Here is a 12,334-nt window from a genome sequence, read left to right on the forward strand (position 1 = left end):
CAACAAGTGTCAGCTGGATATTCAGTTTATGACTCTGACTTGAAATTCGATGGAAGGAACATTCACGTGCCAAATTCATGCATTTTTGTCAAATTCAAATCACATCTATCCTATGCAGTAGTCTCTAAAAAAACCTGCATGGACTCATGCTGCCTGGAAAATAGCAGATGTGCTGGGGACAGTGTTGCCTGCAACTGCCTCCCCACTGCCCCCAGCCACCACACACATGATGAGGGGCTGGGAGCAGGTTCTGCTTCAGTTCCCACTCAGTACTCAATGCTCAGCTGGCCGTAGCCTGGGAGAAGATGAAGACACCCTAACTTGAACAGCAGCTGGTGAGGAATGAGGAGAATTGAGGAATAAAAGGATAAAGAAAGGAGCAGTGATGCTGCGCTCAGAGGGAAGGGAGAAGGAAACAAAAGAGTCATAGAGTCAATAGAATATCCCAAGTTAGAAGGCACCCATAAGGATCATCAGGTGCAACTCCTGGATTTGACCCACAGTAAGACTGGATTTTGGCCCATCTCTTGATTTCTGTATTTCTCTGTGGTGGTCAGGATGACAGCTGGGATGCAAAACTATAATGTTTCCAGCGATCCACCCAGAAGTGACTGCATGCTACTGCTACCCTGCATTCTGTTGACATGACCTTCCAACAAATAGGTTGGGTACTGGTGTGAGTCTGCACGAGGGAGATTCAAGCAGGTCTGGCCATTTTAATCAAGAGAAAATGATTGAATGCCAATGCTCTGCAAATAAACCAGGGCTATGCACTGAAAGAAGCAACGGGCTGTGTGATTCCCATCTTATTGGTTTTAAAAACTGCAAATTGACCATGGCCAATCACAGTTTCAGCATTTATAAACTGTCTGGCATTTGACTAGCACCAGTCTTACAATAAAAGTTTGTTTTTGCGATTTAATACAATTTCTCATTTTCCAGTGCATAATATAGTTTTGCTGCTCACTAGCATCAGTAAGAAATACTTAGTGAAAGAATGAAAACACCAGATCTAATTTTTAAATATTATTGTCTAGAACAGAACAGTTACAGCAGAGTACCATGCTTTCTTCAGTCAACTGCATTAATTTTTGGCTACTGCTTTTAAGCAGAGCTGCCAAAAAAATGTTTAGATCCTAGGGACATTTGTAAGCCCTGAAGGGCTCCCTTACCTCATTCAATCATCTTTCTCACACATATAGAGATGCAGATTTTTGCTGACTTCAGGGGCATTCATATACCCAATAAAACATCTCTGTCTGATCCCATCTGAGCAGCTCTGTTTTTATTTATAATAACCCTTGAATTTTCAAGGAAACATTCAGCTAACCCTATTTTTCCTAACCCAGATTTAAAGGGATACAAGAAATTTTTCTGAGATAACATTTGAAATAGAACTCACTCAGAAAAGAAATAACTTGGAATGCTATTTTTTCTTACAGGCTTAATTAAAAATATAACTTCAAGCAGCAGGGTTTAAAAGTGTTTGGTTGTGTTTTTTTGAGGTGTTTTGGTGTAGGATGGTGTTAATAAATAATAAAATACTGGCTTATTAAAAGTAGTAATCTGAATGTCAACTGTTATCCAAGGTAATTAAGTAAAATACTCTACACATAATGCATCTCATGTCAGATGGAAGTTATTGGACATGTTAATCTTTACACCTTTTAAAATAAGTGGAAGAAAGTCCCTGGGACTCAAGATCTCTGCAGACAGTTTCTATTAACTACCCTGTATACATCTAATAGAATATTATATACCCTGCATTGTATATGTACACCCAGCATACAAGTAATAGAAACATCCTAATCATGTTAGTTCTCTACTGAGCTGGATCATACACATATTTTAGAAGGCAAAGTCCTCATTGGCCAAGTTGGAAATATCAACTTCTTTTTTTTTTTTTTTTTAAATATAAAATAACTATAGTACAAAATATGATTAAAAAAAATGCCCAGCATGTTAGGAGCTACACAGGAACTTTGAGCTTGCTTGTGGCTTATCTCACTTTGGAAATCCAAAGTCTAATGTTAAAAAGTAAATTTGGAGCATGACAGTATCTAAGAAATGAAGTGCATCCAATGAAATCCTATTGCAAGCAGTCAGAGTAACTTGGTATGAACATGGAGACAAGTCTGATAAGAGAACAGGGGGGTTCTCGCCCCAGCATTGCAATGAAACACACAGGTCCCAGCATTGCAATGAAACACACAGGTCCTTACCTTCGGGGAAGCAATCTTCAGGCTCCATCAGCTCCTCAGCAAACTCAGGGATCTGCTCCAGCAGTTCTGCAGGATTTGTCAAATCCACCGTGCTGCCTTCAGAAAGACTGATTTCATCAAGCTTGTTGTCAACAAGAGCAAAGATGAGGAAAACAAATTGATCAATCGCCCCAAAGGAAGTAGCTGAGTCCTTATTCCACTAACCAATATCCCAGCCAAAGCAGTCACGACAGTGAAATGGCCATGCTCAAGTGACAGCTCTACCTACACTAACTGTGGTGAGCTAACAGTGGACCCATCCTCAAGAATAGCAAAAAAACTGAATGGCCATATTTACTTACAAAAAAAAAAAAAAAGAAAAAAAAGTGAAAAAGAATAACTCAAGAATGATTGTGAACAACTACTGAATACTAATAGTAGGTGGAAGTCTGGAATGACCAAACTATTCAGAACTATAAAGATTTCACATTCTTCCCTCCTATCTGATGGATTCAAATCGATGGAACCCAGCTGCTGAAAAGCTGGGGGAGGACTTGGAGGACTCATGCTGGGTTCCAGCCTCCTGGACATGAGGCTCAGCACCCAAATCTTGTGGGTTCATATTGCCTCTGGCAGCCAGGACCACGTCCTCCTCTCTTCTGCTGTGGCTTCTCCTACAGGATGAGCAGAAGTCTTTCTGTCATGTTCTGCTCACAAGATGACACACCATGTTCAAGTGAGAAGGCTCTTTCACCTTCCTCATCCCACATCCCCATCCTGGGATGGGACCCATTCACCTCCAGCTCCACACTTCTGCTCTCAAGATTTAGGAGGAGGGACACAAGAATTTCAAGGCTTTTTGGAGGACCTATCGTTTGCTCCAAATGTTTGATCCCCAGTCTAAAGTACATTGTTTAAAAACACCTCAAATCCTTTTCTGCAAAACGGGGACAAATACATTCCCACCTCCTGAAGCATTGGTCATTTTATCTTCTTAGAGCAAGAAGTCTCAGGAAATGTGGGAAAAAAAGTCTGGAGAATGGATTCTTGAAGAAAAACTGGTTTTAAGGCTATGTGGGAAATTGGGTTAAATAAAGCAATGGATTTTCATGAAAATTTGATGCCTAATTTTGAATTTTGGCTGCATTTGTTCCTAAAACAGTGATACAAGATAACATAAACCACCCAAATAAGAGACAGAAATTTTATTTCAGATCAAAGCTTTCTTCTGACATTAAACATTTTTTAAGAAGACAGGTTTTTTTTTTTGTTTTTTTTTGTTTGTTTGTTTGTTTGTTTGTTTGTTTGTTTTAAGTTTAGTGGTCAAAATAATTGTGTTATAGGTCTGTGTTAATCCAGAACTATATTTTTCTTGATTACTCAGCTAGGCCATTATAGTTCAAGGTCTATTATTTACTCAGCCCTGCTCAGTATTTGCTTTTGACTCTGTAAAAGCGGTATCTGGCACAAGGTGGTTTATTTGCAAACTGTCTTACTTTCTTCCCTGAGTACCTACTGAAACATTGCTGTGCTTAATGTCATAATACTGTTGTTTTCATTTTAAAAATGAGGACAATACTACTTTACCCAGGCTTCTAAACAAGGGATACTTATATGAGATAGTTATATGAAAGACGGAACGTGCACATAAATTATTATTTCCATGAAGATGACAGACTTAGAGAATAGGTACAGCTCTGTGTATTTATTATTAATGTGAAAATGGGCCCTCTGTTTTCCAGTGTACAGAGGCAATGCAAAATTTATAGCTGGATTCAGAGAAATGCTGAACCTGGGGTAAAACGAGCAAGACTGAACATTCCAGCAATACTTGTAAGCAGGATGGAAGCTACGTGTTTGCAATTAGCTGCAGCATCCCAAAGGTCATAGTCTTGGCTAGGGCTTTTAATGCTCTGCTCAGAAGAGCAAACAATCAAGAAGAGATCATTTAAAAAGAGAGCCAGGCCAGAAAGCACAGGTCAAAGACATGGCCAAAGCTTCTAAAAAATCCATATTCAGAATGCAGCTGTCATACAGAGAATAGCCAGTTTTCTACAGGCTACAAACAATATATGATGGTAGAAAAAATGTCAGGTTTTCATACTATCAGAACTTTCTGTTACTGTTCATTAGGGAATGCATTTAGTCATTATTTCTTCTGTTATGAAGTCGTCAACAGACAGAACACTGAAGTAGTCCTAAATCACACACAACTGCAGGATGTAGAAAATAGGGGTCCCGATGAGAAAAGAAGCCTTGTTGGATACAATTCTAACCAACAGGGAGAAATCAAAGAACATTGTGAGAAAAATGTCAGCTCAATAGCGTCATCATTGGGAGTGCTGTATTTAGCAGAGACAGGTTGGGAAATTCAGAGAACACAACTGCAGGACACAGTGCAATTATATTAGACTACAAGGAAACATCTTAAAGAACTGAGAATGCTCGAGAGTTATCTATGAGGAGGAGTTTTCAGAAATCATTAGAATCCATCAGTGTCAAAAGGAGATGGGGAACATGCAAGACAACACGGACAGGATTTATTTTGAAAAGCCTTCAAGGAAGAAGAGGCAGTGACTGTGGATTCAGAAAACAAGGCAAAGGTTCTGGGGTCTGAACAGGGACTAGAAAAAGAATTCACACATATGAGAGAGGAGGGAAAGGTTAGAAAAGCTTGTGGGAAAAGAAGCAGAAGTTACTCTTAGCCAGAAAGGTGAAAGGGATTGTTTTCATGAACGCTGTGAGAAAAGAGGCATAAAAGTGATTTATGAGGGAGATGGGACTAATGAAAATTCAGTTGCCTAAGAAAATAAAAGCTTTTTAAAAGACCAACAAAGCGATCAATAAAAAGGGAATGAGGGCTTGTTAGAATTAGCAGAAATGTAAGCAGGGAAATATCTAGAAAACCTAAAACAAATGTAAATCAGCAGATCCAGCAAATGCACATGGCAGAGCATGGGCGTGCAGGGATCTGACACACGTTAACACACCATTTGCAATCAATAGCAAATGCTCATGGAAAGCTGGAAAGAGCCCAGGAGAGCAGCAATAAGCAAATACAATACTGAGCTTAGAGAAGAGTAAGAGGGAATAATCATGGGAATCACAGATCACCAAACTCTTGCTGCAGCTTGTAATTAAAGTGAATTAAATAAACTCAGCGGAGAAAAGTAGAGTGCTTTCTTGGAGGGCAGCTGAGTGACACATCAAACAGACATGAAGACAGCGAGGCAGCTCTCCTGTCTGCCACCAGTCTGTGCACAAGTGGGAACCAACAGGCCAAAATAAGTCAAACAGGACAAAGAATGTCCCCACTTTCTGTTGGAGAGGTGTACCAGGGAAAGGCAACATCAGAAACCTCTTTGGAAGATCTCCCACCTGAGCTGAGGCGGTTTTTAATGTGTTTCTGGGTGGTGTGGTTCTGTCCAGAATGGCTTCCTCACCCACTGCTTGGCTCTCCAGTAGTGGCAAACTGATGGGAATTTTTTTTTTTTTTTTCCCAGAAAGCTTGTAACAGTGAGAAGCTGCAATCTCACTGGAAGTTGGTGTTTGCTCAAGATTTAGCTCTCTTATCTGCCTTCTCCATCTCTCCATAACCTCTGAAGACTGCAGTCTTAATCTATCAAACTGACAGATGATGTATAAACCTGGATACAATATCTGTGTTTCTATAATAGAAAAGCTGACTTTTGAAATAAAGGCACTGGCTTGGATTCCCTCCTTGCTTCATGGAGAAAACCCATGCTAACGACCCAAATGTAACAGAAACTTCACCTTCAGAGGAGACCTGAAGGGATTAGAGTTAGCACCAAAGATACAGAAGAGAAACTGACCAATATAATTTTCACAGTGATGGATAATACTAAATTCAAGAGACTACTGAAACTGGGGAGAAAGAAAGTGAAAAAACACATGGAAAGAGTATAGCACAGTGAGACTGGACTCAAAGCACTACAGATGAGTGCAGGGATAGCACATCAGTGGGTAACCTGGAAAGCTGTAATCTCAAGTCACCTGGGGTAATATTAAGAGATCAGACATGATTTCATAGTGGGATATTGTGATGCAAATACCCTACTTGGAAACATCACGTCTAGGCAATGAGATACTACTTTTCCTCCTTATTGTTCTGTGGGAATTGTATTTGGAAACTGCTTAGTTCTTGGCAAAACAATTCTAATTGAGTTGTAAAAAAAAAAAAGAGAGATAAATGAGTTAGATAAAGGGTGCAGAGATACTCACTGACAAGAAATAATGAAAGAACAAAGGCACGTGACTTTAGGGAGTAAGCTAAATGCAGAAGGAAGCTAGTAATGCTCTATTAATTTATATTAATTCATAAAATGAAAATGACATAATAACTGGTAAAAGAAGGTAATGAAATAGCATTTTGAAAGGAAAAAAATAGTCTGATTATTAAGGCATTACACCCAGCCACATTTTTTTTTTAAATGAGTGAACTATTCCCTTTGATAAATAAAGAAGTCAAAGTGGCCTGACACATTTAAAGGCAGATTCCAAACAGCCGTACAAAATATTTTATGGGCCAGTGTTTTGGCAAAGAAATCAACTGGTATGTTCTCTGAGTTCTGTGCCACCAATGATTTTATTTCTATGGTGCCTTACTGATGATTTGTACAGGATGAATTTTTAATCATATAATGTATCCTTTACTGACATGAACAGTGTTTTAGTCAGAACACATTCGATGCTTCCTGTTATTGACTGAACAACTCAGAGCCTCGTCTCTTGGGCGTATCAAATCCCTTAAGTTACTTCCTCACAGTTGTTGGCTGTATCTGGCTAGCCCCAAGTTCTTGGGACATTCATCAAAAAGATTAGCATGTCCTCGTGTGTCGGCACAAAGATTACTTCTGAACAGGAGGACTGTAAGGATGCAATGTCCACACAAGATTTAGCCTTCAAAAATAGCATCCTTTGGGCTTTGCTCTTTCATGTTGGCATTCGTAGCCTCATGTGAACTTCCGTTTGATTTCAAGTCATCCCTGGATTATTGCCATATTCCTCCACCTCTTTTTGAGCAGCCACAAATAGAATCAATTATACTCTACTATAGAAAGGTGACATTTGTGTTACAGGACCCTTTGAAAGTTGAGGGAGGAAATGGGGATTATTACTTTATCGCAGTGTTGCTGAATATATCAGAGCTAGAATGTTCCTGTCTTATGACATTTCATTGTAGCACTAAAAAAGGATGTAGTTGTAGTTGTTGCCAACACATCAGGGTTTATGTATCTTAAAAATACAGTTAAACAGGAAGGATAGGAAATCCCCTCTAAGAAAAAATCTGGAGATGGTGTTCTAATTTCTCCTAGATACAATTCTTCGTCTCATTAGTTTGAAATCTGGAGTATCTCTTAAGTACATACAAATTCTTTTTATCCAAGATTATGACATGAAATGCTTGAGCTTCCTTCCTCTAAGGTCCGGACCTTTTTTTGCTGAATACAAAATCCAATATGCCAGTAAGTATTCTGGTGAGATTGCTCCTGAAAGAAACCAGGAGCATTTCTGGTGACTGGAAGTGAAGTTGAGCTCACCTAAGTGTAATCTACATGACACAGACATTCACAGCTCAGTTTGTTACTCTGGTGTCCCCTTACAGCCAGAAGAGAAAAACAGGTACTTATAAAATGCGCTTCATCTGGTCTACTTTAAATGTTATTTCAGCAGGATATGAGACACTTTCACCTAACTATATTGGCTCCAGATCCTCATTGACTATTAAAGGGTCTCACATGACAAATCTAGAAGCAGATGTCCCCCCTACGTGACAATATGACTCAGCAGGCTGCTGAAGATGAGCTGCTCTGTGGCAGCCCAGTTTCCATTGCCCTGTCAGGATTTCCGCATGGGATTTCTCCTGGTGGGCACAGTCTCACCAACACAACAAGAAGCAACCTGCACTTTGCCCGATATGAACTGAATGACACCAAAGCTTTCATGTCAGGTACATAAATTCTTGCACTTCTCATGGGCCTATACTTTTAACATGAAAAAAAAACCACCAACAGTTAATATGCCCCAGACCCCCACACAGATCGGTGGCATGCACTATGGAGCTGGCGTGACAAAGGGCATGCAGCATCAAACAGGAAATTGGTTTCTGTTACCTCTTTTTGCCCTACTGGAGGTGGTGGCTCAGCCTTCAACTGCTTATCCACGTGCAACTCACTTAACTCTTCACAAATCTCAGAGTTCTGACTCCGGGCGCCTGGGCTTTGGCATCGCTGCCCCCTCAGCTGCAGCTGCTTTTCCTGCTGGAAATAATCCTAGATGGGTTTACTTTCCTTTTCTTTGATAGCATGCTTAGTTCTTAAGGAGATCTCCCCAGCTAGAAGAGAAAATAGCCTGAACTACACTTATCAGAGGATGACATCTTAAGGAAAAATGGCAAGCAACAAGATTACACAAGCTTATGCTGTAACTTTTCAGGTTTAACAACTGGATATGTCAAGATAACTGGCTGTAAAAAAGGAAATTACAGATAGACCGGCTTATTGTTTTTGAACTGTTGCTGGGGGGCAGGAGGAAATTTCCTTCCCTTCTCCATTTTCAACCCAGTTTGGAGGCACAGGTTTTTGCAGAGACCCAGGGCACAGAAAGGGGCTTGCAGCTCAGCCGAGGGCTGCAGGGTGTGCTCAGCGACCAGAGGTGATATTTAACATCATGGCTGGAAGAAGGTGCGAGCACAACGCCCAGTGCCACACCACCGCTCTGCTCCAAATGGCATGGGAAAACAAGCTACAGATTCACAGGAGAAAGCTAAAGGTATCCAAAAGTAGAGATGAAAACCTGCAGGTGGACATGTAAATGTGTGCAGTGCCTACTCAGGAAAACACTTCAGTGTCCTTTGCACCCACTGATGTCAACGGGACTTAACCACAGGTTGGAAGGAGAGCGCATCCATAAATACTTCACTAAAAAGGGATGCACTGCGGAATCAGAGCAATAATTTTTTTTCTGCAAACACATCTGAGCAGACCCAGTGCTTGGCAGCAGAAGCGGCACCATTAAACTCAGCCATATTGTCCTGGGGCGATGATTCCTGCCGCTGTGCTCCCTCCAAGTGCTGCCAGGACTAATGGCAGAGCAGAGCACGTTTGCATGGTTGGCTCCTACATCTGGAGGCCCAGGTTCACCGCTGGTGTAAATCAGTTCAGCTTCATTGATTCACCTGTGGTAGGGATTTCTCTGAGAACTCCACGGCTCTATACAGCACTGCCATCGTTCATGCCATTGCTAATGCTGCTACTGAATTATTAATAAAACTCAAGCTGATTTCAAAGGGCTGTGCTGAATTGCTTACAGAAGGACTTCCATGCTGAGAAAAAAATTACAAGCATAACAGGATTTCAACAGTAATTATTTAAACATATTTATCTTCTGCTCGTCCACCTTTTTTTTCCCTTTGGCTTGAGTGGCATTCGGTGTTATTAATGTATTAAACAAGCTTCTCCTCCCCGGGGAGCAGCAGCCTACCTGCTTTCGTTCTAAAGCCACATCACCACAGAAAGTCCCTCAAGAGGAACCGGCAGCAGAAAAACACTTTATTCCAAATATAACCATCTGAGAGAACAGATGACACAAAGGAAGCAGTTGGTTAAGCAAATTGCTCTCCATATAAATACCTTCGGACTGTCAGGTTTGTACCAATCCTTTAAACGTCGTTCTGTGTTTCTAGTAAATTAATTCAAAATCAAATTACTTGTTTCCTGCTTCAGAAGGCATGTGGTCTAAAATATATTCCAACTTTAATAAATTAAATTACGCACATCCAAGCCCGTACCTTCTGCATGAGAATGCATTACATACAATTTCTACCACAGAATCACAGAACTATAGAATCATATCATGGAATCATAGAACCAAGTATTCAAGGCACAGTTTATCACTGATTTTCACAATCTATAATCACTGAATCCCTGACAAAAAGTAACACTTTTAAAAGAGCATCTCTGGAAATACTCTGTTATTCAGGGGAGAACACAGAATCATAGAATCATTAAAGTTGGGAAAGATCACTAGGATCATACAGTACAACCATCAGTTCATCACTACCACGACCACTCAGTGCCACAAAATGCTAACATGGGAAGCACGTATACTTGAGTAAGGCACTAAGCCATAGAAAGTTGCATGTTTTTTTTGTTTTTGTTTTTTGCTTTAATGCAATGTGCATACAACTTAGTACCAAGTAATCTTAACGGCAGCGTATCAGTTATAGCGCTAAAACAACAGAAACAATTGTTTCATGTTGAAAGTGCAATGCAATCTAGGGTGACATCTCAAGTTCACTTATACAGAAAGGTTGTGCACTCAGATTCATTAGAAATGAAGGCATAAATGAGAACAGACTGTGTAACTCAGTTGATCTGACAAATATCCAAGCTGTTAAGCAAATTATTGCACTGAATAACTAAGCTAGTGTCAAGTGAAAAGCTTATACTGTTGCATGGCACCAAAACTCAGGAATATTTTCATAGAGACTAAACTCCAGGAACACAGCCCCAGCTACTTCCCAGAAACTGCATTTGTACCAGGCATCTGATGAGTTAATATTAATTAATAGTGATGGAACACATCATGGCAAATCACCCAACAAGATTAGCAAATTGGGTTTCTGCAATGGCTGATGCCAGCCCCGGTAAGCCACTCTCCTGGGATGGAGTCTCAGTTCCAGCACACAGTGCCTGAGGATCAGCAGGAACCTGTCCGGGGCAAGGTATGCTCCTCACAGTCTGCTTCACTTTGGACTATTTGCTTTTGCTCAAATTCCAGATGATTTGCTCTTCTGGAAGCAATGACAGCAGGTTTATCTCCTGTAAAGCTCCCCACCATGGGTGGTTTATGTCATTTGTTTTTAATTTTTATATCAAATGCCATGTTGGAAAGGCAATACAGATTATGTTAGTATTTATTGATTCAGTTGTTCATCATTTACAATGTAAAACTTTTCAGCAGCACAACAACTTTGTGCCCTCAAATGGCTGATTGGAAGCCTGGAATGTACGTCAGCTCCTTTGGAGCAGCAGCCAGAAGTTTGCTCACCCCTGTTCAGATCTGGGCCCTAAAAAGAGGTGTTCAGCCAACACTGTGCCAGGGATTATCACATGGAGGAGGATGGATCATGTCCTGTTGCCCTGCATGCTGCAGATCATTGGCAGCAATAGGAAAACAGCAACCGGATTGAAACCAGAGTATAATTTGGATTACATCTCAAGTGTGTGTGTGCACAGACCCACATACTTGTTTGATGGCACAAATAAATACAGAGGCTCCACACCACATCCTGCCTCTGAAAACCATGGATCAGCTAATTGTTTTGGGCTCAAATGGGGATTAGTGCAAATGCCGATCCCTTGCAAAGAAGACTTGCTGTTGGCAAAGCAAGATAAATACCTGTCATCGGTGCGGATTTGCTTTATTCCTTACCCGTGGAAACAGCACTTTTTCCATCCTGTGCAAATAAATTTAGAAAGATGATCCCCAGGCTTTCCTCTTTGATGGGGATCAGCTCAGATGGGTTCTCCTGATGCTTCACTCACTGCCTGAATTGTGAACCTGGCTTGGAGCATTTGTCTCCTCATTCCCTGGCTGTGGTTGTCATGGAAAGGATGTGCAGGAAATGTCCTCTCCCATGCAGGTGGGGATGTACAAAAGTAGCTGGCTCACTGCTGAGCTAGCAAGCACATACAAAGGATGTGGCAGGATTAAGTTGTAACATATTTCATGAGATTGGCACTGGATGGGACAATGCAAATGCAAACTGCCCTCTACTCTGTCCACGGAACGTGGGAGAGCATTAGTCCTATCATCTTTTCAGCACCCCACCAAGATCACAGAATCACAGAATCATTAAGGTTGGAAAAGACCTCTAAGATCATCTAGTTCAACCAACCCATCAGCACCACACCCACTAAACGTGTCCCTGTGCCTTCTTGCAGATCTTTTTCAGTCACTGCCCATTGCACAAAGCAACACCAGAAGTGGAGGACACTGGCGACAGAAGCATCACTGCCTTAGCCATTTGTAGATAACAGTATGATCCTAAGCCTCCTCAAGAAATGCTACTGAATAGAGCAGCAATTAATCCTTCAACAGCCAACAAC

General features: G+C 40.9%; 1 protein-coding gene across 3 annotated transcripts in view; it reads right to left on the reverse strand.

Moving 5' to 3' along the window:
• Positions 1 to 12,334, reverse strand: part of LOC122159464 (sodium channel protein type 5 subunit alpha-like) — a 162,837-nt gene that overhangs the window by 41,686 nt on the left and 108,817 nt on the right. Inside the window, exons 17-18 of one of the 3 annotated variants that reach the window (XM_042817064.1) lie at positions 5,560 to 5,572; positions 2,223 to 2,343 (exon numbers count right to left, since the gene is read on the reverse strand). In XM_042817064.1, the coding sequence (XP_042672998.1) occupies positions 2,223 to 2,343; positions 5,560 to 5,572 (134 nt within the window). Of the gene's footprint in view, positions 1 to 2,222; positions 2,344 to 5,559; positions 5,573 to 8,335; positions 8,483 to 12,334 lie in introns of all 3 variants that reach the window. The other 2 variants (XM_042817063.1, XM_042817062.1) reach the window with 2 other exon arrangements.

Source organism: Centrocercus urophasianus, unplaced genomic scaffold (assembly GCF_019232065.1).
Source record: "Centrocercus urophasianus isolate 14NV4802_14NV808 unplaced genomic scaffold, USGS_Curo_1.0 seq_16, whole genome shotgun sequence".
NCBI classification, from domain to species: domain Eukaryota; kingdom Metazoa; phylum Chordata; class Aves; order Galliformes; family Phasianidae; genus Centrocercus; species Centrocercus urophasianus.